The sequence below is a fragment of the Perissodus microlepis genome, chromosome 12, assembly GCF_051167445.1.
Source record: "Perissodus microlepis isolate ML-2025 ecotype Zambia chromosome 12, ASM5116744v1, whole genome shotgun sequence".
NCBI lineage: Eukaryota > Metazoa > Chordata > Actinopteri > Cichliformes > Cichlidae > Perissodus > Perissodus microlepis.
The window spans coordinates 7,166,655-7,193,358 of record NC_140472.1 but is presented as its reverse complement, the minus strand read 5'-3'; the positions used below and the strand labels follow the sequence as shown (position 1 = coordinate 7,193,358).

At 39.6% G+C, this 26,704-nt stretch overlaps 1 protein-coding gene across 2 annotated transcripts; it reads right to left on the bottom strand.

Annotated features, from left to right (window-relative positions):
• Positions 1-1,915: 1,915 nt before the first annotated feature.
• LOC146375732 (golgin subfamily A member 7-like) lies at positions 1,916-24,823 on the bottom strand. Of its 2 annotated transcripts, none has more exons than XM_084946249.1 (6): positions 24,757-24,823; positions 21,322-21,447; positions 16,815-16,967; positions 11,855-11,956; positions 9,380-9,432; positions 1,916-3,960 (listed from the first exon to the last, which is right to left on the bottom strand). In XM_084946249.1, exons 1-5 carry the CDS (start codon positions 24,763-24,765, stop codon positions 9,391-9,393), a joined length of 432 nt encoding a protein of 143 aa, XP_084802375.1. In that variant the 5' UTR covers positions 24,766-24,823; the 3' UTR covers positions 1,916-3,960; positions 9,380-9,390. The 2 variants fall into 2 exon arrangements, with proteins under 2 accessions (XP_084802375.1, XP_084802376.1); XM_084946250.1 differs by having other exon boundaries at positions 1,916-3,957.
• Positions 24,824-26,704: the final 1,881 nt, after the last annotated feature.

Genomic DNA, 26,704 nt, shown 5'->3' with positions numbered 1-26,704 from the left:
AATCATCACTTAACCTAACACTACAAACTGCATGTCTTTGGATTGTGGGAGGAGGCCAGAGTACCCAGAGAGAACCCATGCAAACTCCACACATGGCCTGGCCTGATGGTGGAACTGAACGCAGGACCTTGCTATGAGGCAACAGCACTAACTACCACACCACTCTGCTGCCCACAACAAACAACCTGCAATAAAAAAAGTCTCCCAGTGACACAGAGGTGTTTGGGTGGGACTGGCAGCAATGCAAAAACCTCTGCAGATGACAAGTTACACAACCAAAACCTTAGTTTAAAGAATGTGCTTCAGTGCAGTGCAGTGCTTCACTGGTACTCAAGCCTTTTTATTACTGCAGTGCCACAGACCTGTCAGAGCAATATTCACACAATAGCATGGCTAGGACTTCCTTCATGAGAAACAAAGGCTTCCTGCTATAACACCACACACTGCCTTTACACGCAATATGAATGTGAGTAACATCACATTATTAATCCATAGGGTTTAGTGTGATGTCAGCTTACCCTGTGCAGCTATAACAGCTTCAACTCTTCTGGGAAGGCTTTTCACAAGGTAGGAGTAGGTAGTAGGAGTGTGTTTGTGGACATTTTTTGACATTTGTGAGCCCAGACACTGATTTTGAGAAGGTCTGGCTAGTAGTCTCTGCCCTAATTCATCCCAAAGGTGTTCTGTCAGGTTGAGGTCAGGACTCTGTGTAGGCCAGTCAAGTTCTTCCACACCAAACTCACTCATCTTTGGACCTTGCTTTGTACACTGGTCTGTAGTCATGTTGGAACAGTGAGGGGCCATTTCCAAACAGTTCCCACAAAGTTGGGAACATGAAATTGTCCAAAATGTTTTTGGATGCTGTAACGTTAAGAGTTCCTTTCACTGGAACTAAGGCCCTGAGCCTAACTCCTGAAAAACAAGCCAAAACCATAATCCTCCCTCCCTCCACCATTCTTTACAATTGTCACAAGTACTGGCCTTCTGGTTACAAACATAGAGTCTGTGAAGGTTCTCATTCAAACATAGACTCATTCAAATTGCCAGACTCCAGAGAACACATCTCAATGCTCTAGAGTCCAGTGGTGGCATTGTTTAAATCACTGCATGCAACACTTTGCTTGGTGATGTGAGGCTTGGATGTAGCCCTTCAGCTATGGAAACCTTGGCCATGTTTTTTTTTTTTTATTATTAATGAGCTGAGCCTTAGTCTTCTTTTGGCCAACAGTAGCTTTCACCTTGGAACTCTCCCATGGATGGAATTTCTTCTCACTCTCCTTCTACTTCATTTAAAAAAAACTGACCTTCATTGAGGTAATTCTTTACATCTTGTTCTGGGTTCTTTTGTGACCTCTTGGAAGAGTTGTTGTGTCTCTGGAGTATTTTCGTTCACTTGTGAATGATTAATCACCATGGTTCACTGGAGTCCTTCGAGATGGCTTCATAACCCTTTCCAGGCTGAGATATTGAAAGATTTTGTTTCTGAATTTCTTTAGATCGTAGCAAGATGTGTTGCTTTTTGAGATGTTTTTGTCAGACGGGTCCAATTTAAGTGTGTTCTTGATACCACAGGTCTGGGTGGGCTAGTGAAATTGAGCTCAACTTTCCAAAAAATGGTTTGACTCACTTCTGGAGACACCTTCATGTGGTCAATAGAGAAAGGGCCATTTTTGGCACTTGTCCTGGATTCATTTTTCAGCCCTTTGTTGCTTTTTTTTTTTTTTTTTTTTTTTTTTTTAACTCTTAGGTGACCTAAATACTCCTCTTATAAATTCAAATCAAATAAGCTAAAGCACTTCCCAAATAACGGGAGGTGCTTTAGCTCAGTGCGTTGAGCAGGCCACATGCTATACGGGTAAGAGAAAAAAAAAAAATACCCAAAATAAGCGAAATAACCACAGAAGAAAGCATGGTGTAAAATATTTACAGGATTTATTTGTAAGCGTACAATTTCAAGATTAATTTAGCATCTTGATTTCAACTGAGAAAAGTTAAATCAGCTGAGTTTTAATTATGTATATGATAAATAAATGACATCACTAACTAAAAAAATTAAAGAAACATTTATTTACAAAAATTAAAAATCTTTGTTACTGATGGCATTCAAAGGTCATTACTTGTACATACACTTTTTTACAAGATGCTTCTGTCAGACTACATTCACAAGAGAAACACAACCAGCTGTACATGCTGTTCAACCTTTGGTAAGGTTTGTTAACACAAACAGCACTGAGGTTCTCCTCAGAGTAAGAATCGTAGTGTTAGATTTCAGTGTGTTAGCAGAAAGTGAACAAAACAAGTCACACGGTCTTCACGATGAGGCCCGGTCACACCAGAAACTGGTACAGCGACATTAAGGTCTCTGAAGAACTTTACAGATTAGCAGGACTGAGATGTAGTTACTGTCTAATACCTGGAGATTCTCACAGAAAACATTCAAAGTCAACTAACAAGAGCACTTTTAATACTTCAAAGGCAAGCTCACAAGATATGATTAAAGTATACACTTATTGAATGCGAGTCAAAAAATAAAAAGTAGTCACCAAACATTATGTACAGTCTTCAAAGAAAACGAACCATGACTCGAGGAGGTGCATTTACAGTATGACATGCTTAAATACCGAGCAGGCACAAGTTTTGTTTCACACACAAAAGAATCTCTTAAATCAACCATGAGACATACAGTAAAATTTTAATCTGGGACTGACTAGAATGTCAGGAGCTGGAAATTATAACCTGAAAACTGATGGGGAAACATGCTGCTTAAAATACCATGCATCCAAAAAAACCGCACCAGCAAAAATAAAGCAAGCAAAGAGGGAGCTCAGGGATGCGGCACTGATAACAACTGCCTTCCTTACAGCGTGGCTGTTCCATAGAGCATCATAAAAATGAGTTACCCTGTTTGTCAGCTTTATTGTTTAAAAAGGACCTTCTAAAAAGGACAGGCATATATAAAAGGTCAGAGTCCCCACAAATATCATTAAAAATATTTATTGTCCAAAATATAATGGCTTAAAGAATGTTGATAAATTCTGAATCTCTCCAAGATATAAATCCTTTTAGTCCAGCTAAACGCATGTACTCCTAAAAATGTTCTTTCCATACAACTAAACTGCATTCTACTGTGGTTCAAGGGAAACAAACACTCATGTTCACATATATGTGGGTACTAGTCTTGCTTTCCATCTTAGGTGACCAGATGGGCCAAAACTGGTTAAAGATGGAAAAACAGTGGCCACTGTGCTGTCCTGTTTGAGGACCTATGAATTTTTACTGACAGGAAACTAAGCTCACTCCACGCTCTCATGGTAGCAAACACAAGGTAGCTGCAGCATAAAGAATAACATCATCTTCTTTGACCCAAAATGGGACTAAAATTCAATTACAAAATAAAAACTAAAAATTAAAACAAGTGAGCAGTAGGCTCATCTCTCCTTTGTATTCCTTACAGTTAGGCTTATTTTTGCAGCCAGAGTCGCCGCCCCCTGCAGGCCGTTAGAGTGCAGATTTAAGGCACATCTGAATTTGCTTCATATTTCAGATCCTGAGCTACTTCTTCAGTAGACATAATAGTTTAGTGCCTAAACAAGGATGAAAGTAAAAAAAAACAAACAAACAAAAAAAAAAACAACACTTCCCATGAAACCAGATTAATAATGCATTTTAGCTGAATGGGAAGGTAATTTTCTTTTAGGAGGACATGGGTGTCAGCTGAATACAAGCATATAACACTTTGATACCGGCCTCATCAATGGTGACAGAAAGGCAAGAAATAATGCTAAAACCTGTGAGGCACAACATCTCAAACCTAGTCATGTGAATGGAACATGCGTATGACAGTGATGACAGATTGTAGAGACGCAGTATTAAGGTTCCAGGCCTCGGTATTCCTCGGGGGAGGTGTGCTCTGCTGACGGAATGCTGTAGACCCTGCAGCTCCGTGCAGCCTGGCAGCTGCTGCAGAAACAGTGACATTAGTTAATCACATGACACACTGACTGAGCATTATGTCAATTCTTCTGGGTTATATTTAAAAAATAGATAAGACAGTGTATGGGTGTGGTGTAGCTCCAGGCCAGATTCGCTGCTGCTGGTGTGAGCAGCGAATAACTTAGCCTCATGTCATTTGGGAACATAAGTGGATGGATATTAACGTAAAAACTGAAAGTAAAAGGTTGAAGTCAAGTTAGTCTGGCTCTTTTTCACTTCTGTAGTCACAGAAGGTCTTCCAGGCTGCTTTCATAAGGTTAAAAAGCATCACATTGTTGCTGTGGTGAATATGTATGTCATATAAACAAAAATGTCTTTGGTTATATAAAAGTATATGGTGTCAGACACAGGTGCGGTTCTGTTAGTGACGTATAAAGCAGGTATAAACATAATGTAGTGTGCTGCTGTTCAGGAAATGTTCTCAGGATGATTCACATGAGCTGCAGAAACTCAGGAAGTGACACGCGAGTCAAAATGATATTTTCCTTCAGCTTGTAAATAAATTTCTTGGCAGGAGACAAAAAAAGCCTCCAATTTCAGACAATGAGGAGATCTAATGATGGATACCATTCTTGTTCTCACCTTGTCCAAAATGTTCCCCGCTGACATTAAATACTCTCATGTGTGCAGACTAATTTACAGGTTTGCTGACGTGCTGTGCTGTTTGTACACAGGGCCAAGCGAAACCTTATCAGGAGCAGAACGTCTCCTGGATGAGTTGCCAGGACACCGACTTGGCACCACCTGCCTCTGAATGGATACTCAGGAGTCAGCAGCTGTGCACGCCAAGCCTGTTTTTCTACAGTGAACTCCTCCCACTGGAGGCCGATCCATCATGCTGCTCAGACCTTCACTGGGAGGCTCACAGCAGCTAAAAATCCACTACAATTAGGATAGAAAATAGGGCCGGGAAAAGAAGGGTCTGGTGTTCTTGATACATTTTTCATTTTTAAGTTTTGAATAATACGTTTAAAAATGTGTAAGACTATAATTGTTTACTTATACTTTCATTTCTAGCAGACTCCAGCACTTAAATCTGTTTTAATCTGTAATTTTTCCAGTGTTACAATAAATCAAAGGATTATGTGTAACAAACGGGGAGGCATCATTTATGAGTTTCAGCCATCTTCTAACTTTATCACCTGTGCCTGTCAATAAAAAGGCTCATAAATCTGGCGTACACTACTTGCCTAGCATGAAGTGTCAGAGTTAGCAACTCAAGTTATGGAAACCTAGGTAGCTATAAAGCCAGACATTATTCAGATGCTGGTAGAGTTGTATCCTTTGCTAGTTTTGTTCAGTTCATCTGTTTTAACATAATAGAAAAGACGATTTCCCCTTGTGTCATTTCTTATAAGTATGCCTATAGAGTTGATGAGTCCCGCTGTTCTCCTGGATAAACAGACAACACCTGTTTGTTTTCAGTGCTCATTTATATCACAAATAATGAACTTTTTACGATACTACCTCGGATTCAGGTGATAATTCTTAGTTATCACAAATGCAACAGATCACATGACTTTTATTTAAGTTTAGTTTTTTTAAACGATGGATGTTCAGACTGGCGACCTGTGCAGGGTGTATCCTGCCTCTCGCCCAATGGTAGCTGGGATAGGTTCTAGCCTCCCTGCAACCTTACTAATCAGCAGAAGAGGATGGATGGATAGATGGACGGATATTCACATAGTAAAGGTGAGGAAGTTTCATGCAGTAGATGAAGATAAATACTGTGAAAATTCACTGGCCAATATGACTAAATGAGACTGATATAAGCCTGGAGGACACAGTAGAAGGAAACTGCAGAATGAAGAGGCTTAAAACCTCTGAGAACACACAGAGAAAATCCATCCGCTAGTCTGCTTGCTGCCTGTGGTTTCCGTCTTTGACACTGGCAAAGCTCCAATGCACTTTTCTATCAACAGCTACTTATAAAAATCCTGGGTTTACATTCCTTAACAGGACATGTATATGTATGGAGGCACTCGCTGGAATTTCAGATGAGAAGATTAATCCCTGTATGCATCACTGCTGTATTAGTGCAATAGTTTATCCATCCAAAGGGGTCTATGGTATCTCAAATACTGCCAAGTGCAACATTTTCCTGGTAAAACATTTAGTTTGTATGTCATACTCATCCTCATGGTAATGTCTATGCATCAGTGCAGGACTGGGTCCAGTCCAAAGTACTTTTCAGTATGATTTGAACCCAACATATCCCTCAATGAGCTTCCCTGTCTTATTCATCTCTCCACACATGAGGGAAAAAAAGAAAGGATTTACTGTAAGAAAGAAAGAAACAATTTATGGGATGAGCTCTTAGGGCGTCTGCCAGTGGGGAAGACCGGCAGATATCCAAAAGCCATCTGTGGTTGGTGATCATAGTGCACTGTGTCAAAGGGTCTTAGCATTAAGAATATAAGGTGAGCTGTTGGGTAGAAAAATCAGTGCAGTGGAATGATTGCTGCTGAGAGTGCTCTTAATGAAACTAATTTTACAACTGGATAAATGAGGAGAAAATTTCATTTGCTGGAACAGATTTCCTTGAAAAATATCTTGCAAATCACTGACACGCCATCATATTTTAAGCAGTGGATTATTAGTAGCTTCCTCTAACACTTGGTTCTCATTAGGTTTCATTTCCAGTGTAATAAAATCAAAGGACAAGCTTAAAGATGTAATGCAGGGCATTCTGTGTCGTGTATGAGTAATCTGAGCTTGGTTTTTAAACACTGCACCATTTGATTGTTGCCAACAAACAAGAAAACCTGCTGATGATGTCTATCCATGTCTATTTGAGCTGGCCATTTCCAGGTGTAAACTCAGAAAATCTACAACAGAAGCAGCAAAGTGCTCATTCTGTTGACTGTCTCAACATTACTAAAACAAAGTCAATGAGTAGTTGTCATACTAAGCCATAAATTTACAGTCGGTGTGGAATGCCGCTGACTGAAAAACAACAGCAATGCTTTAAAGTGCAGCTAAACATAAGTGATTTACTCCCAGTGAAGTAAAGGACCAGGAAAGGTTTCCATACCTACTTATTATGAGGTACACACAAAAAATAAATAAATCAATTACATGAAAATAAATTAAAGGCAAGCTAGAAAAACCTTTTAGGAACTCTAGTTATTGATTTTAATTAAATAAATGCCCAAGTCTGCCTTTAACATCTGATAGCTTTCATTATATTCTTATAGTAACACGATCCATTAAAGAGGTCCTGCTTCTCACAATACACAGAATCGGTGGATTTTAACTACTGCCTACTTTGCCATGCGGCAAAAATTCAATTTTATTTATATAGCAAAAACCTATGATCAAACACTTGGCAACAGTGGGAAGGAAAAACTGCCTTTTAACAGGAAGAAACCTCCAGCAGAAGCAGATGGGGCTGGACAGTTAATTTGTTAAAACATATAATCCTTAAATCAAGCCCCACTTCTGATCTTGTCATGTCATCTTGTTCCATACAGTGACACAATGTTTGGTGTCTGCATTTAATTGTCTGCTAAGCTTGTTATTTTATTACATTTAAGTATTGGACTGATTTATTGAGCTTTTCACTTTTCTATATTTTACTGAGCTCCCCTACCAGTTAAAACTTTTAGAAAACCCCAATTTTTCCACTTTTTTACTGAAAATTATGCAGTTTAATATCTTGTTGGACTCTGAAATGAAAGCATAGTACAAATAAGCAGTTGGAGTTAAAAAAAGAAATCATGGAATCCATTTATAGAACAAAATATATTCCAAATCTTTTAAAGTCCAAATCCTCAAAGTAGCCACCAGCTTTCAAGGCTTGATCAACCTCCACTGCTGCAGAACAGCTTTAAAATAAACCCATTTTGTGTTCCCTGAAAAAGGTCTTTTTGTATAACTCTGAAATGTACATTACTTTTCAGTTTTGGGTAACCGTACCTTTAAAAAAACAAAAAAACATCTGGCAGGTCACCACTTACCTTACTGTACTATTTCAAGCGATTCATTTGAACTGAACAACTTGAATTGCAATAAATAACTGGAAAAATTGAGGTGTTCTAAAACTTTTGACCGGTAGTGATATATATTTTTTTAACCTTTCTGAGCTATTTTTTGTGGTGTTTATCCGCATGAAGGAACTTATCTGGTTTATTACTATTTTATCAACTCTTTTTGTGCTTTCATAATCATAACAATAAAGATATATTAACTTCACTACAGGTACATAATATTCACCAAAGAAAATCATTCATTTTTAAAGTCAGACGACTGAGTCAGAGGACTTGTGCACACTTGAATAAGATTTACCAATATTTAACACATAGCTTTAAAAAAATTACAAACAGCTGTAGATATTTATTGAAAATAGTATGTTTGAAAAAAAATCTGATCATTTCTACTCAATTAGGATATAAAGTATGTAACATGCAGCTAATTCTAAGGTTTTGTGTATCAGAGAATAATAAAAACAGACAAAGTTTGTGAAGAGATCAGACCATCGGATCACTTCAGGACATTTAAGTCCTCCCTCTGAAACAGCATACTTTTACCTATGTAAGCCCCTATGTTTACTCTGCCTCTTCAAATTACAAATGTTTACTGAACTGGTTGAAAAAAAATTGAACGGGTTTATTTGGCATAGATGACAACATCAAGAATAGCAGCAAAGGTCATTTTTGACTTTGAGTCAATAAATAAAGTGGGTTTATGACAAGAATATAGCACTCCATATTAGTCGGTTTTGTTTTAGGGTTTTTTCCCCATCATATTACAGCTGTAAGTTTTGCTTTCTAATTAGTTTTCAAGCTTATTTTCAGCAGATCAAAAGTCTGCTCTCGAACTGAAGCCTTTAACAGCCCTCGCTCACTTTCTCCAGACACAAATGTGGTAGGAACCCATTGGCCAGAAAAGTAAACAAGGAAATTGGCCATTTTAAGTAGAATGTGATAATTGTTTGATTACACTGAGTTAAGGAAATGTAACAGCAAGGAGATTGCTTTGGTGCTGAAAGGGCACATTTTCTCTTTTCTGGTTCAGTGGCGGGGTTTGGCTCATGCATGTGCTCTGGACAGTGAGCACATAAATCCCTCAGTGAATATATGACAAAACCTGAAGTCATAAAATAAGCAGAATTCTCCATTAGAAGCTTTATGAAACTGCTCTCATGGCGCTGATATTACTCACATTACACTTTGATGTGGGATTTTTCTTTACAGCACAAGCATTCTGCATGAGAACTGTAGCACATATGGAGAGAGAAGTCCCTTTTATTACTGCTCTTTGACTCCAACCCTTTGGGTTTCATAGCTGGGAAATGTATCAGCATGCTGTAAAACCAGAGGATCATTAAATCTGTAACAGGACCAAAGTCCTCTTTATGTGTGAAATTTCTAATTATGAGACTCACCATGTTAGCTTTTATCTAGTCAGGCTTCTGTCTTCAAAGATGGTGATTTCAACCTTGATGGGACTCTGTCAAGGAAATGCAGCTGAAGCAAGTGTGGATACATCGAATTAAAATTTTAATTCTCTCTCTCTCTCTCTCTCTCCAACACACACACACACACACACACACACACACACACACACACACACACACACACACACACACACACACACACACACACACACACACACTAAATAAAAACTGTTTATCAATGCTCTTGTTTTTTTTGTCTTTCCATGTTTTTGTGTCAACTAAAGGTACAAGTTTGACTATAGCTACCTCTATTACACTGGCAAGTTCATCAGTGAGATTTTCCATCTCAACTTCTTACCAAGCATTTATTGGACTGTTTAATAATGTCAGGGTCAAAGGCTATGGAATGAAAAACATTACATATGCCAGCCAGCAGGAAAAGAGGAGCGGCACAGAGATGTTTCAAGGACACAGACATTTCTTTTCTTCTTTTTTTAAAATTAAGTTGTCTTTTCCTATCTTTAGGAAAATCTCATGAATCTTTCATGTTTTTTTGTCTTATGTAAAAACAGAAAATATCAAAGGGTTTACTAACCATTTCGTTTAATTATCCATTCTAACTCCAGTTTAATAAAGACTGTTAAATCTTTCATAACAAATGTAGCCAAAGCCCTTGGACACAGTTTCTTTCCTGTGTTGTTTTTCCTTATTGAATGAAAGCCAATTTTAAATGAGTGCTCAAAACCAAAGCATTTAAGTAAGTAATAATTACAAACTCACCCTAAAAACTTTCAGTAGACAGAGTAGTATTTTTACTTTGCCAGTTTCATCAGTGTCAGATTAGCACTGAAAATGTCAGTACAGCTTGGCCTTGCTAAAGGAGTCAAACACCCTGCTAGTTGAGATTTAAACAAAAATGTATTTGTAGGCATCTTCTGAGATTATTTGCTTTATTCTGTTAATGGGCACTTCTCATTAACGTAGTACCGACCACTGACTGGCGTCAGTGATTTTAACAACCGATCCTCTGAGCCTGAAGTGTTAATGTGTGACCTCAGTGGATCGTGCTTAGATCACTTACATCACTGTAATGCTTCCTCAGATTGGGATGTGGGAAGTTTGGAGACTCTTGTATGTGAATGTAGCGCTGTCCTGCTGAGGAAAGCTGTCATTAAAGAGTTTGCGTGGTCTGGAACAATGCTAATGTGGGTGGTACTTGTCAAAGCAACACCCACATAAATGCTGTGACCCAAGGGTTCAAAAGCGCAACACTGCATATCAGAACAAATGTTATTTATTTACTTCGACTGTTTAAATGTTGTGGCTGAAGCGTATACGTGAAGGGTGGAACAGATAAACTGTCGGAACAGCAGAATTCAAGACAATTGATAAATTGACGTCATGGCTAATTACAGCCATCCCAGTAGCACATAGTAGCCTGACATCAATCCCCATCGGACGACACTTTAACTTCATGTTATTTTAACACCAGCAGTTCTCATAGTGTTGTGTTCCTGTGTTATGAAAAAGTAGGGGGTCTGGATAGCAGTAGCTTTTGATTTTTCAAGGGTGCAGTTGTGGTGGCAGCAAACCACTGTCAACAGTCACAGCAACTCTCAACCCCTTGCTACTAGAGGAAAACGGTACATTTTCAGAGTCCAGATGGTAAAATGAAGCAGACGTACTAGACAGTTACAAATACGATCAGGTTTCAACGGCTCAAATGTTAAAGGTGAGGCATTCCTGTCAATCTCCCAGTGTTCACGTGCCAAAGTCAGCACAGCTCTTGACAGTGCTGGCGAAAAAATCCAGATCACTGTCAAAACTATAAAATCATAAGCAGGAGTGGGAACAAAGCTCAGCTGGTAACGATTTTGGTCATATTTTGTTATCCCTAATCTCCTATTGCTGCCCAGTTGCAATTAATTGGGATGTTGAGTCACCCCACACATGCATACGCTAAGACAGGCAGGATGTTGGTGCACAGATGCTATAGATTACATACTAACTTTTATCTGGTGTTTTTACAGGTTATCCCTACACAGTGCTGGATTTCCTGTAAGTTGCCTGTGACTGCTGCTTTCCATTTTCATCCAGCAGTTAGTGGGGGTGGAAGGCCTGTAAATCACTACATCTATTAGGTCATTGTGAAAGCTCCTTGTTCTGCTTAAGATGTGGTCCGATTACATTCACATTTCATGATCTCAGTGTATGTTTAACAAGTTAAAGTTCGCCAAACTATTCACTGCAATTCCCCTTTCCCGTACATCCTCATTCTTGCACAAGACTACTTTTCTTGTAAAAACATAGTGCCATTTAGCCTTAACTGTGTTTTGATTTTGTTTGTTAGCAATCCGAGTATAAGGTTCCTCTTTTTCATCTACTGTGTGCTCTAATTAGAAAGAAAAGAACTGAAAAATGCTCGATTTGTTCTGTTTGTATTGACACAAAATTATAGGATACGACCCGCAGGCCTCTCTCGATGGGGTCAGTGAGCAGTAGGCCTCGCGGTGCATAGATCTTGTCATTCTGTTCCTGAATGTACTTTGCAATTTTCTTCAAAACCTAAAAAAAAAGAGAAAAGAGAAAGCACTTTAATACTCAAAGCAACTACGGACTGAAAATCGGTAGCCAAATAAGAGATCCTGTCAAGGTCTGCATGTAATACCAAGCGTACTGGGTGCTAAGTAAGTAGAATGTTAGTATGCAGCTACTTGCATTAAACATAAGTGCCTTGAGGCAACTATTATTGTGACTACAAGTGCTAGAATAAACTGAGAGGAACACTTGGAGGCCAAGGTAAAGCCTCAAAGTTTGGCTTTAGTCTTACTGCATTCAGGCCTGAACTGGACTGAATATCCAACCTTACTTTTGGACCAAAACATGTCTATGAGCACCTAATACAGTACACAGTTGTTGATGTCTGTAAGTCTGGACTGAATAACACAATATGTGCTCTCCTCTTTATTCACTCTTAAATTTCAAATAGTGATAGAAACCTTTAAACAAACTCCATTCTATGTGCATCAAACAAATGCAAGAAAATGCAATGTTCTGTGTCTAGCATTCAGTGTAGTGGTCACTCTTGTTTTACAGTAGTACACATTGGCTTAGCACCTGAACTAGCCATTCTACTTTGGTTTGATGAGTTTAAAGAAAAACTCTCTGGGCAGCTCTACTGCTTTCTTTCATGCTGGGCTGAGAGCTGATGCAACACTGAGTCAGTACTCCATCATCAGGTAAAATTTACACAAGGTTGTGGTTAGGCCTCAGTCACAGGGGCCTGAGACAAGTTGGCGACTACCTGGCAACCACCATTCACGAGGGGAAAATGTATTCATCAGCTGGTTGAAAGTGGTCGCAGGATGTTTCTCACAGTTGCTGTGAAACTGACTAAGCCTTAGTCATGCAGGTCCAAAGATTGTAACCCCACAGTGATCACCTGTTGCCAGGGAAAAATGTGACTTGTTGGCAAGTAGTTGCAGAAAGCTGATTGATGTCAATAGCTTGAAATTGGTAGCAAATGAGTATATACATGGCTGCACTGAAAACCTTTTCACAAATCTTGTGGTCACTAGTAGATTAGTGTGGTTACCTGCAGTTTGCACCGAAGGCAACATCTTGTCTGCAAACACTTGTCAACTGTGTGATGCAACCCAGAAACAAAGTTAGCTTTTACTATGAAGGCAAGCAAAACCTTTTAAAGGTATTGGCGTAAAGCACATAAGGAAAATAGTTTCCATTTCTGGTTTGCATAACCCTTTTTCCAAGTTTCATTACTACTCGGTTGTTAGCTAAAGAGTGAGTTGAGAAAAGCTGTAATCATCCACAGAAACTATGGAGTGTTGTGTGTTGCTTTCCTGCTGTAGATCCCATTGCCACAATCAAACTAGCAGTCTGTCTGACAAAGCACACAACCAGAGAATCTGACAAGCCAACCCACCACATTCTTGAGCGGATAACACACTCCATCTTCACTTTGGTAACAATCAGTACATTTAAATTCCCTGATTTTATGACTGCTCATGAAACCCAAATCAAGGCAAATATTTCCCAGTTCATTCCTGTCCAGTAAAACAAATTCACAAGATTCCGCTGCTACATTTATCCTTATATAAACTGCAAATAAGGGATTTTAGATACATGAGAAACTTATATACAGTCATAAACCTGTTACTAGTTTAATGGTCAGCAGCCAAGGTTAAAACTTCCCACAGCAGCAATACAACTTCCCAAACCCACCATGAATTTCAATTATACACTATGCTATTTATGCATGTTCACGCTGCAGTCAATCTACATCTCTACTTTCTGTTAGGGATGGGTATCGAAAACCGGTTCTTGTTGAGAACCGGTTCCCACTATTTCAATTCCTTGGAATTGTTTGCCATTTTTGCAAATGATTCCCTTATCGATTCCAGTCGCCCCGAATGACGTCACCACGTTGCGGAGCGTCATTTACCTGGCAGGAAACATGGCGGCTCAAACGCTCAAAAGTTTGGTTATACTTTACGAGAACGGATGACAACAGGGCAACTTGCAATACTTGCAAAGTAGATATTTCATTTAAGGGAGGAAACACTACAAATATGCAAAAGCATTTGCTCACAAAACACGCGATAACCTTAAAATGAATGTCGTGTTTTTAATTCCGCTCCGGACTCGTGAATCTCAACCCAGCAGCAGCGGTAACGTTTGCACGTCCTCTCCCGTTAATGCGGCAGGTAAATAATCAACTAACATTGCGTATTATGTTAGCGCGATCTGCCTTATTACAAAACCTGCCATTACTGTGCTTTTAGGTGACCATGATGAGAGAGACAGACAGAGTCTGGCTCAGATGCTGGCAGTTCTCGCTGCAGTCTACCGGTAGCGTCTCCTTTCAGGCCAGGATAGACGAATGTCACCGAGCAGTGACTAAGTTTGTGGTAAAAGGCTTGAACCTATTTGCCACAGCAGATGCCCCCGATTTTCGGTAAGTGAATGTGTTTAATTGTAGGCAGGGACATTACTGGATATTTTTGTGTAATTGCTACAGAATAGTTTATGTTATACTTTGTTATTGCTACAGAAGAATATTTATTTTATTATTTTACATTTACAATTTTTTTCCCTGGGGACCCTGTGACACCCCATTGAAGGGGCTGTGGATCTCTTAAGATCTCACTGTTGGGTTTGTAAGGCCATGTTACTCCTAAATTTTTATCTTGTTCAAAGAGAAGATATAAAACAAAGTTCTAAGCTAATCGACCTTAGTGTTCTCCTTTAAAAAAAAAAAAAAAAAAAAAAAAAAAAGGAATCGATAAGAGAATCGAATCGTTAAACAGAATCGAAAATGGAATCGGAATCGTCCCATCCCTACTTTCTGTATCCAAAAGTTTCGAACTGTTTTGAAGTTATTCGATATGTTTAAATCTGATACTGTTCTATTTCTCAGAAGTTTTCCTCTAAACTGGCATCAAAAAAATCTTTGATAGCTGGCTTTCATTTTTACATGATCAATGAAAACTTTGAAGAAACGTATCTGTTTTATAAGAGCCTGAACAAAACCTGAATACACTTTTGAATATGACAAATTATATCTTCATATATTCCCAATGATTTTAGAGGATGAGAGGTTTTTGATTCAAACAATTCAGGCATACTTCATCTTTCCAGCAGCGTTGGAGTTGGAACCTCACTCTGCTGTCACAGGAGCTTGGAAGAGGAGAAGGTGTCGACAACAACATGACAAGACAAATGACACACACAGCAGGGCTTTGCAGAAACATCTGAGTGGATATGTGGACTCATACTGGCCTATAGAGAGTACGCAGCAGTGCTTAACCAGAATCACTGAAGAAAAGAACTTCTAAATACTCAGAAACTCTCAGTTTCTTGACTTCTGCTTCCATAGGGGTGCTTACAAAGGAGTCCACTTTAGATCTACGGCTGCAAAGTGTTGTGAAGCCAATCATTTTTTGAGTCAGACTTTTTTTCCCTTTATGTCTTTATTCTTTTTTTTTAAAACAAGTTTTGATTATAGTAAAATACCTTTCTGTAAATACTCAACTTTACTCACCCACTTCACTGAGACCCATCACTGATCAACCCTCTGAGCAGTTTAATTCCAAATAAAAAGGTCCTGCAGTCCATTACTGCAAACCAATGAAGATGCTCCCTACACAAGTGGAAATCTTCCACAAGTTTTTACTGGAAAACAGGCACGTCAAATTCCACATTTAAATTAGATGAAGACAACTTTTTAATGAGAAAATTCAAAAAGCTTCATGTTGATAGAATAATCCTTCCAGATTGTGAATTTTCTGTGGCTGCATCACTTTTTCCATTCCAACACATCGGAGTTGGGGAAACAGAAGAACTGCTTTCTCTAACATGACAAGACACAGACACACACGATCCCTGCAGCTCCCTTTCCTTGTTTTATCCAACATGGAGTACTTCTAACAATTTGAATTTCTTTATATTTCTTCTACGTGCATTGCTTCTTGGCAGCTATTTAAACACCAGGCGGGGACCGAAGGCAGATACTTTAAACACTGTCGAAATTACTTTTAAATCATCCAAGCACCATTAGACCCAGCCAGCCAACATTTGAACAAATTTACACAGTACAACTTATTTTAACGACAATTTGTGTATAAGACTGTTGATTGAAAAAAAAAAAAAGCCATATATAATATTTTAAATCAGGAATTATTAGTATCATAAAAATCCTCAGTTATGCTTTAAAGGAGGCATAGCCAAAACACCTGTACATTTTTATGCATATCTCCAAAAGTTGATTCTGTTCATCTGGACGTAGCGTTTTCAGTGGGAGAAACGTTTCGTCACTCATCCAAGTGACTTCTTCAGTCTCAGCTGACTGCAGGTTTCCCCAAATCTTATAAACAGTACAGCTGCATAATGACTGAAACCAGCCCACTGAAGGAACAATGGGCTGGGGAAACCTATACCCTATAACCTATAAGATTGGGGAAACCTGCAGTCTGCTGAGACTGAAGAAGTCACTTGGATGAGTGACGAAACGTTTCTCCCACAAAACGCTACGTCCAGATGAACAGAATCAACTTTTGGAGATTTACTTACCTGGATGATTGAGGATGCATCAAGACATTTTTATGCGTAGATTAAATTTCAATGTTGAAAACTCAATACATGTGAACAGTTTTTGTATACACCATTTATTTTTTTTTGCTAAATAATTTATTCCCATCACTCTTATATTAAATGTTTTCATGTTTCACAATAAAGGATTTTCCAGATAAAAACACAAAGGATTTATAAAAACCCATATTTATTAAAACTCCAAAGAACATCAAGTTACAAAACATCTTCACAAAACTTCACAAGCCTATTTGTCATGGTGCTTCAAAACTCAGTTTTGACGTATTCAGTACCATTATATTCAAAGAAATCCTACCTTCTCATAGTGCGTCTCCATACACAGGAAGACTGTGTACGCTGTGAGGCAGGCCAGACAGCCTTCAATATATGACTGGCTACCCAGTTTCTCGGCCTCAGCGTACATGTTGTTCAGCGCCCTCACCGTTTCCTCAAACTGCTGTTTGTCGATCTGAAATACGAGGAAAGACAAGAGGGTTAAAATCGAGGCCCAGAGCCAGGCGTAAATTTGATTACTAGTGCGAGTGTGTTTAGGATATCTGAGTGGAAACACAATCTCCTTAGCACCAGATCATTTTCTTCCATTCTTTCCATTTCTAGATAAATGAGGAGCTGAATTTTCTTGGACCGGGCATATATCAAGGGAATACTGGGCTTCCTTCCTGCATTTGTAAACACCTCCTGAAATGACTCGGATACCTTGGCCGTGTGCTCCATGAATGTTTCCACTTAATAACAGACGGGACAAACGCGGTGAAAGCAGGACACACGCAGTTCTGGAATATTTCTCCTTCTCCAGTGGCACAAAGTAAGATAAAGACACCGCCGCATTCTGGTATCCTTTAGACAGCTTTTGGGATACAAGAATACTGAGAATTCATTGAAAGTATGCTTACCAAAGGGAAAGCTGACAGAGTGTGGTGAATTGCTGGTTTCACAGGCCTTTTTTCACTGGGGTGTTGACACTAGTCGCATGCTAGTAACCAAGAAGCTTCTGTGATACTAAGGGGAAATGATGGTGCTTCCGACCAGACTAGACTAGAAACCAGCCAAGGGCCTCCTGAACCTCTGAAAACCCTCCAAGTTTTTCTTTCCCTCTGTCTGAAGTATCCAACAAAAGGCGCCAAGATATTAGCGGTCTTAGAGGTGTTTGTTACTCACCAACCAGAGCCAGGGGTCAGTGGTGACTATACACTGCAGTAAGTGCTGTCAGCCTGCCTGCAATGACTCTGTTGAAACCTATGCATTTCCCTGGTTATTCTGTCCATTAGTAAAGACATTACACACAAGTCCTACGTGATGAAACACACTGAGCTGTCTTCCACTTTCAGCAAAGAAAAAAAAACATCACTGACAGGAGTAAACATGAGTTACATGGTAAAAATGTACTGTAAGAACTGCATTTACAAATTATAAAGTTCAGTTTCAGAGTCCTCCTTTCCAACCATCACATTTACAATTTTCTCACCAGGGAGGCTTTTCAACATCTGTCATTTGTTGGACTGGCTGTTTACAAGCTCTGAATTTTATGCTGGCTGGGCTAAAAGAATAGGTTTGCATGTTTTTTTGGGGAGTGCCAAAAAAATTTCTCTATGTAAGAAAAAACCCTGAGAGCCTCTGTTTCTCTTTAAATTCACCAATTCAGAGGCTGCAACTAAAACAACACTTCTCTGAATGCCCATCTTTCCATTACGTGTGATGTGCCCCTATCACTGTTCTTGAGTTGTTTGATGAGAGCACAATGGTGAACGGGGTTTACAAATCCAATTAAGGAAGAGAGGAAGGAAGAGTCAATTAATGAAAAACCCTTTGAATGGTTTGGCAAGCAAGCTGCCAAATGCATTTAGAAGTCCGAGTGCTTTCCCAGTTCTTCGGCACTACTTTCAACAAGCATTCAGACAGAAAAGAGACCTGAGAAGATGGAAATGGAAAAAACAAAAAAAAGACTGCTTGACTGCTACACTCCGATCAAAGATTCGATGGTCTTACTTGCTTAGTTCAAAAATCTCAAATCCACAAACACAATCTCAAGGTTTGACTCTAATGACCACTGTTTAGGTAACCCAGCCTCCAACATGTTTAAATCCAATAAACAGAGTAAGTACATCTATTCATGATCATCATCCATCATGATGGATGAAAACCTACAGTTCTGTTCTAAAGTCTTGAGCCAAGCTGTCATTTCTTCATATTTTGCTACAAAAAGGGGAAATAGTTGCAGCGATTTATTGAAACATGTGCAAACATGCACGGAAAATCTGTATAACTGTATACAGCTTGAAAGTCAATATTTGGTATGCCCACCTTTATTCTTCATCAGACTGAACCCTATTACACAAGCTTTAACATACTTTTTAAATTTAATCTTCAGGACCCCATTTGGCTTCCCTAAGGACGCTTCTTGACTGTCATTCTTCCACTGAGACCATTTCTGAGGAGGCTTCAGTGATATAGCTGGATCAGCTGAAGGACCAGATGCATCTCTCAGGTCCTGTGTCAGGTACCCGATGATTTTTCTTATTTTTCTTAAGGACATGACTTTCAGATAATTTTCATCTTTTTAGGGCTGACATGTCTACTTTTTTTTTTTTTTCAATTATCCAAATTCCTCAAGGCACCCTCAAGTTAGTTATCTTTTTTTACACCTGAATGATTCAAAGGTCAGCGTTAAGCAGTTTAACAAAAAAAGTCCCTCTAAAAATGATCAGGTACGAAGACTTGACTGAAAATGAGCTAAAAAGCAGCCAGTGTCCAAAGAAAAACATTGAAATGCTTTCAGAAGTCCTGGAGAACTATTGCTCAAAACAATCTAAGGAGCCAGATTTTCTTGCAAAATAAAATATAAAGAAATGAACGGTGGCTCGAGGACTTTGCACACTACTTGTACATCTTCATTTGGGAGAACTCACGATATCCCAACAGAAAGACTAATGAGTTGGAATTTTGGGGGTCTTGCATGACAGTCCCTTTAGTTCTCTTAGGTTGACCGAAATGAGCACAGTTCTGCTCAGTTTTCTTTCTGCTGTTAAGCTGTACACAACAATAACGGCTGATTTGCAAGGAGGCAGGATGGATTGGGGAACAACATGTAGTCTGTCAGACCTCACAGAGGTAAAAGAAAAGGTTTTAAAAGAGACTGTGCCCAATTTTGGCACAGTGACACCCAACACGCAAAACACCCACGTCTTCTGAGCCCACCATCGCCAGTTGTATTGTTTCCCATTCCTCCCATTGATCTGACTGGCAAACCTTCTCACACTGGACTTTCGATGTGCCATTTGCTTTTTCTTAAAATGATATTTACTTCACCAGAAAAATGGGACTCTTGAGATTTAAAATCTGTTTTGCAAGAGTATTCTGGCATGACAGGCAGCAGTTCAATCAGTAGAGGTTCCATAACAGTACAAACAGTGATAAACACATGAGTATATGCATATAAATAAAACATCAGAAACATCAGAATAATAAACTTAAAAACTAAGGAGAAACATTTGAATATTTATTCATCACGGTCACTGGAGGTCAATTGTGCGATGGCTAGCCAGATGTGACTTCCTCAATGTTGTTTAGAAATACCTAGAATTCATTTAGTTCGACCAGATGCAGTTGATACCAAGCAGAGGAATTTGTAAATTTAAACCCCTTTGACCTTCAGTTTAGAAGTAAACTTTGTGATTGCTCTGCTTTCAAATTCATCTATTCGTTTTTTCACCAAGCAGGTACACTGATCATTCAAAAGAAGAATGCTGCAAGTCCATCATCGCTCAAGCACCAGTACAAACGGTTATGGGGCCTATGCTGACTTCACAGTTGGCAAGAACGAGGCTTTAATAATGTGCACAACAGCAAAAAAATGAGGATCCCATATAGCAGAAACGTCACCCTGGGAGTCAAGTCAGCCAACTTTCTGTTTTTTGTAGTTTTAAAAGGTGCTACACAAACAAATCTCTCTTTATTACTTAATGCAAATAGTAAATCCCAGTCTATGACAACTGCTTGCAATAAGGAAAAGTTTAGAGCTAACTTGCGCAAAACAAGGGTAACTATGGCAGAAATCAGGCACTGGAGCAATAAATTAGCCTCAAAGAATATAAGGCTTTATTAAAGCAAACATCTTCAAAGAATGGCATAAATTAATGTCCAAAAATTATTGCCACTTAATGGTTTGGTTTTATACTCCATATTTCATAAACTGGAATTACAGTAGATCATTAAAAATATATACGGGAAAATCTTTTTTATGACGGGGACTTAAGCATATACTTCCCAGAGGAAATCCATTCTTTACTTTGTCCAGCTGTTCTGTGTCTGAGTGTGTATCTGTGTGCGTGTGAGAGAGAAAACTGAATCCTACAGGAAAAACATGGTAGACCACCCAGTCCAGAGGGAAGTGCCAATAAACCACCAGCGAGCGATTTAAGTGATGTGAAACTGCTCTTTTCATGTGGTACAACCATTTTTAAAAGTGCAGCTCTCTGTCCTGCAAACTCTGAACTGTTGGTGCTGCCACCGGCTTTAATGTGGTGTGCAGCCTGTTCCTATTCAGTCTCTGCAGCCTACTCCTCCTTTTAGCCCACCTCCACTAGGTCGCATAAGGACAAAATCCAGCAGGCTGCTGTTGACGATCCTCCTGTTCCATGTTTTGGCTCCATGTTCACACCCAGCTGTGTTCTTTTGTTGCTAGTGACAAAATAGTGCTTCTGCACTCCCCAGTATGGATAATATGCACAGGTCGTGGAAACATAAGTCATCCGTTTAAGCAGCTGAAGTCATGTTTAGAAACACTGTGGAGTAGCAAGACCTACCCTGCTCTCCAGCTCAGAGGGGAACTTGGTCTGGAACTGGCACATGGTGCCACTGGAGTAATCTCTCTGAATGAAGACTTTGGCAGTGATGGCAGCCTGCTGCCTCATGTCCTGCAAGCTGTGAGTCTGTGGAAAGACAAGGTAACCATTGAAATATGGCCACACTACAATACACCTAATACACAGCAGCCAGGTTTAGTTTAGAAGTGCAGAAATCCATAAACTGTACAACTGATATGCAGCCTGTAAAATAAAATAATAATAATAATAATAATAATAATAATAAACCGTTAAGGAGCTTATTTGTACCTGTGACACATTCTGAATATTTTTAGGCACAAATTTAGAGTTTTCAGTGACTTCAAAACATTTTTGATATATTTTAACATTTTTCATGTGGCGTTTTTAGCAGCCATTAAACTGTTTAAGCTTTTTAGAGTTGAGCAAGCCAGCCGTTTTGTTTATTCATTTTACAGGCAAAACTAGTCATTAACTGGATTGTTAATGGATTTCTTATGTTTGCTTTTTGTATTAATTACAGCAGCAATACAAATTCAATATCTTCTATAAAATGTTTTCATTATTGCCTCTATCCAAAGCTGTGAACAATTAATCTGATTACAGAAGTAAAGTTTTACAATTGACTGTAAAACTTTTATATTCGATTGTGTGTGTGTGCGCGTGTGTTTGTGTGTGTGTGGTGGGGGGGTCCATCAAGCTAATGTCTGTTGTCCTCACGACTGCTGATTTTTATTTCTTATACTGAAGTATAAGACATTATGTTAGCTATTATCCACTAATTACCGTGTGTTAACAGTAACTCTCTTAGTCCTCAACAGCTTCTTTCTCTCTCTGCCGCTCTCATTAAATTAAATTTAACAGTTCTTAGCTTTTACTCGGCTCCACTCCCCCCATGACAGTGTGTTTGAGGAAGTTCATGAACTGTGAGACTTGGGAAAGACTCAAACTGACTAAACTAAATAAATAATGTAAACCTATCTTTATTTTTTCACTGTATTTATCCCGGTCCCATTGTCATTTATTTGTTTTGTTTTATTTTACAAATTAGATAAGAATGCCGAGCCTGATGTTGCCATGAATGTGTGCTTGGGTCAGGGTTATCTGAACGTGCCCACATTCCTGCTCTGTTTTTCACAACAACACCATCTACGCATCATTAAGGTACTTCAAGCAGATCTGAAAAGTACAACCGGACTGACCACTCATCTGTGTTGCAGACAACAGCAGATGCCAAAGTGTAATCCTCCCTTTCACATAAAAGAACCGTTCCCGGTGTCTTCCTAAAAATGAAGAAATCAGCAGATACCTGATGCCAAAGTATTTGCTGTCCTGAAACTCAGAGCCGGAAGAATATATGACAACTCTCCCAGTATTTATGGCCTCAACAGTACGTGGTTATGCGACCTTTCATTACCATAAGCTACTTATACCAAACATGTTACGAACACATGTTAAGTGTTTGCTGAAAATGTTTCCTTTCTATGTTAGGGCATGTCTTCCTTCTTTGGACTGCTCAGTGCTGGTTTACTGCTGGATCCTCAAGACCTGTGCCCCCCAGCTGTGTGGAGTCTTTCATAAACTGTTTATGCTGAGTCTGAGTCTGCAGAGGGTCCCAGTGATGTGGAAGACATCATGCCTCGTCCCTGTACCAAAGACGCCACGTCCCAGTGGCCCCCAGGATTACAGGCCCGTGGCACTGACCTCCCACATCATGAAGACCCTGGAAAGGCTCATCCTGGACCAGCTGCGACCCATAGTAAGACCACATCTGGATCCCCTTCAGTTCGCTTATCAGCCTCGTCTTGGAACTGAGGACGCCATCATCTACCTGCTCAATCGTGTCTACACCCATCTGGACCAGCCGGCGAGCACTGTGAGGGTCATGTTTTTTGACTTTTCTAGTGCTTTCAATACCATCAGGCCGACCCTCCTGGGTGATAAGTTAGCAGCGATGCAGGTGGATGCTTCTCTGGTGTCCTGGATTGTTGATTACCTGACAGGAAGACCACAATATGTACGTCTCCCACAGTGTGTGTCTGACAAGGTGATCAGCAACACAGGGGCACCACAGGGGACTGTCCTCTCCCCCTTCCTCTTCACCCTCTACACCACAGACTTCAGCCACTGCACAGAGACCTGCCATCTTCAGAAGTTTTCTGATGACTCTGTGGTGGTTGGATGCATCAGCAGGGATGATGAGACAGAGTACCGGGCTATGGTCGACTCCTTTATCACGTGGTGTGAGCAGAATCATCTGCAGCTCAACGTGGCAAAGACCAAGGAACTGATCGTGGACTTCAGGAAGACCAGGAAACACTTGACCCCTGTTTCAATCCAGGGGGTCAGTGTTGACATTGTGGAGGACTATAAATACCTTGGAGTACACATTGACAATAAACTGGACTGGGCTAAAAACACCACAGCACTTTACAGGAAGGGCCAGAGTCGTCTCTATTTTTTGAGGCGACTGAGGTCCTTCAACATCTGCCAGAAAATGCTCAGGATTTTCTATGAGTCTGTTGTGGCCAGTGCGATCCTCTATGCTGTTGTACGCTGGGGGAGCAGGCTGAGGGTCGCAGATGCCAACAGACTTAATAAACTAATCCGTAAGGCCAGTAATGTTGTGGGGATGGAGCTGGACTCCCTCAAGGTGGTGTCGGAGAGGCGGATGCTGTCCAAGATAAAGACAATGTTGGATAACACCTCCCACCCACTCCATGACATGCTGGTCAGTCACAGGAGCTCGTTCAGTGAGAGACTGAGATTACCGAAAAGCACCACTGAACGACACAGGAAATCTTTCCTGCCTGTGGCCATCTCCCTGTACAACGCATCCACTTAACACACTGGTTACTGCTACATATACACGTTTCTTTTCCAGCTATTTATTTATGAGTGACTTATGTATGTATATATATGTATATATTGTACTATTCTTGTTAGCGTATTGTCTGTCTTGTCTTAATGTTGGTTTATAATGGAGCACTGTAACAAAAAATAATTTCCCCCAGGGATTAATAAAGTATTCTGATTCTGATTCTGATTCTGGCAGCACAATCGTGTCATCATCTTGACATTATCTCCATTCTCTGAGCAACTGTGTATCATTTAGCACATATAAGCAAATCAAACCCAGCCAGCTTTATCTTTAGTTTATACGCACAGCTCTGCTTGGTTAAATTACGCAGTTTCTGGATATGTGCGTCGATCTACTGCTAGCTTGTTAGGAGAGGCGCTACTAGAGGTAAACACTGGCCAGACAACTTAGCTTCCAGCCAGTGAGCTGGCAGGTTAACACCGGTCCACGTTCCCTTTGTTTCTTCGTTAAACACACTCCCGGGCAACTCGACAGCAATAAACTATTATCACACCGCAGACATGTAAAAATGAGGGTTTAAATCACAGTTAACTTACCTCTGCCATGGTGAATACTGCCTTATTTCTTCTTTGGTTTCACTCGTGGACGACTAGCCTATGAGCCAGGTTTATACCGCCACCTATTGTACCGGAGTATATAGCAGGACGTTATCGAGGAGGCCACCCTGAAAGGATGTATATTCAAATAAAAGTCTTTGTAGTTGTAAATAACTTGTTATGTGACAAACAAACTATTGATTTTCCACTCTCTTATTGTATCTTAGCTATTTAATACCCTTTCAGCAAATGTATTCCTTTTATTTTAACATATGTTGGTATTCAAAACCATCTATTCTGTAGTCTAAGGAGCTTGGAAAGAAAAGCGTCTGAAGACGTTCACCTCTCATCTGAGAAGCTTCTTCAGTTCTAAGAGCAATTGGTGGAGAGTCCCAGATTTTAAGCCCTATGGGAGTGTCCGCAACCCGCTATTGATCCTCCACCTACACGAGCCAAGGTGTGAAAATGGGTCTGGGTCCCAATCAGCCAAGGTTTTGGGTGAACACATTGTGAAACCTAGCCTTATCATGTGATTTACTGAGGTCAAGCTCCTTACACTACGATGACCTGGATGAATGAGAACATTCACAGACACATCTATTCTGTAGATTCCATAAACTCACAGTGACCTTGGTTACAGAATCCGAGCATAACACTATTTAACTGGCTTAACCTCCTCAGCCACCTAAAGAGTGATGATTATTTTTTAGTATACGATGTGCCACTCAAAAAATTCTGAACTGAAATCTATGGAAGAATTGCAACAACAAAGATAGTGGTGTTGTGTAGTTCCCATTAGGAATTAGAGCTTTAAAATACGGCCACTGAGACCTCATCATAAATGGTCTCATTGGAAAGGTGGCTATCACAAACACATTCTTAAGGAAGGGAAACAGGGAAAAAGACTGGGGTATTCCAAATTACACAAGAATAGATCTGATGGATTGATGAATCTGATTGTGAAGCTTTTAGTTGAAATCATAGTCAAATATGTAGTGAGTGTCTGCATCCATTTATAAAAGATGCAGGGGGCTCTGACATGGTTTGTGGCCGCATTTCAGCCAGTGGTTTTTGGGGATTTTGCCAAATTGATGAAATTATGAATGCACAACAGTAAGGTCAGATTGTGACTGACAACGGCTTCACTTTTCAGCATGATAATGATCATAAACACACTGCCAATGGAGTAAAGGGATACCTGGATAGAAAAAAAACAGTCTTGGATTGGCCTCCAAGCTGTGTAGTATCATTTTGTCAGTGAGTGGAACAAAAGGAAGCCAACAAAAACTTTTAATGTCCTTCAAGAATTCTGGAGAACTTTTCCTGAAGACTACTAATGTAGTCTTCGGCAGTGATTTATCAAATCATTTCACTTTGGTTATTATAAATGATAATATAAATTAATCAGAATTTCAGTGGTCACTGATCTATAAAAACTCCATGTATAGAATCACCAGTTTACCAAAGTTTTACTTCTCCCACAGTCCACAGTCTTTTAGTTTCAAAAGATTTCCATTGAGGATTCTCGGAGTGCTCTGTCCCTCTCTTTTGCTGTTCTATATCTATTTTCTGTTCCTTTTGTCACTTGTTAGCCTCCCATCAAAAACATCAACCTGTCCTCTCTGCGTCTTGGTCTGACAACTATTGGACAGCTTTCAACTGTCTTTGGTCCCATAGGTGGATGCTATATGATTAGTGAAGTAATGTTTGTGGCTTAGATAACTTCCCAGTAGTCTTTATATTCTTAATCTATTTTTTTCTTGATGATCTTTTGCTGTTACTTCATCAGCCATGTAATCATCCAAACTGGCCCCAACTAAAGGCCTAATAAACCTTCTTTGTCAACTTGCCATTTTTATCTGACCACACATGTCAGTATATTTAAAACTTGTATAAGGAATAACATTTATCTTCAGAGAAGTTTAAGAGAGTGTCTTAAATCTGCATT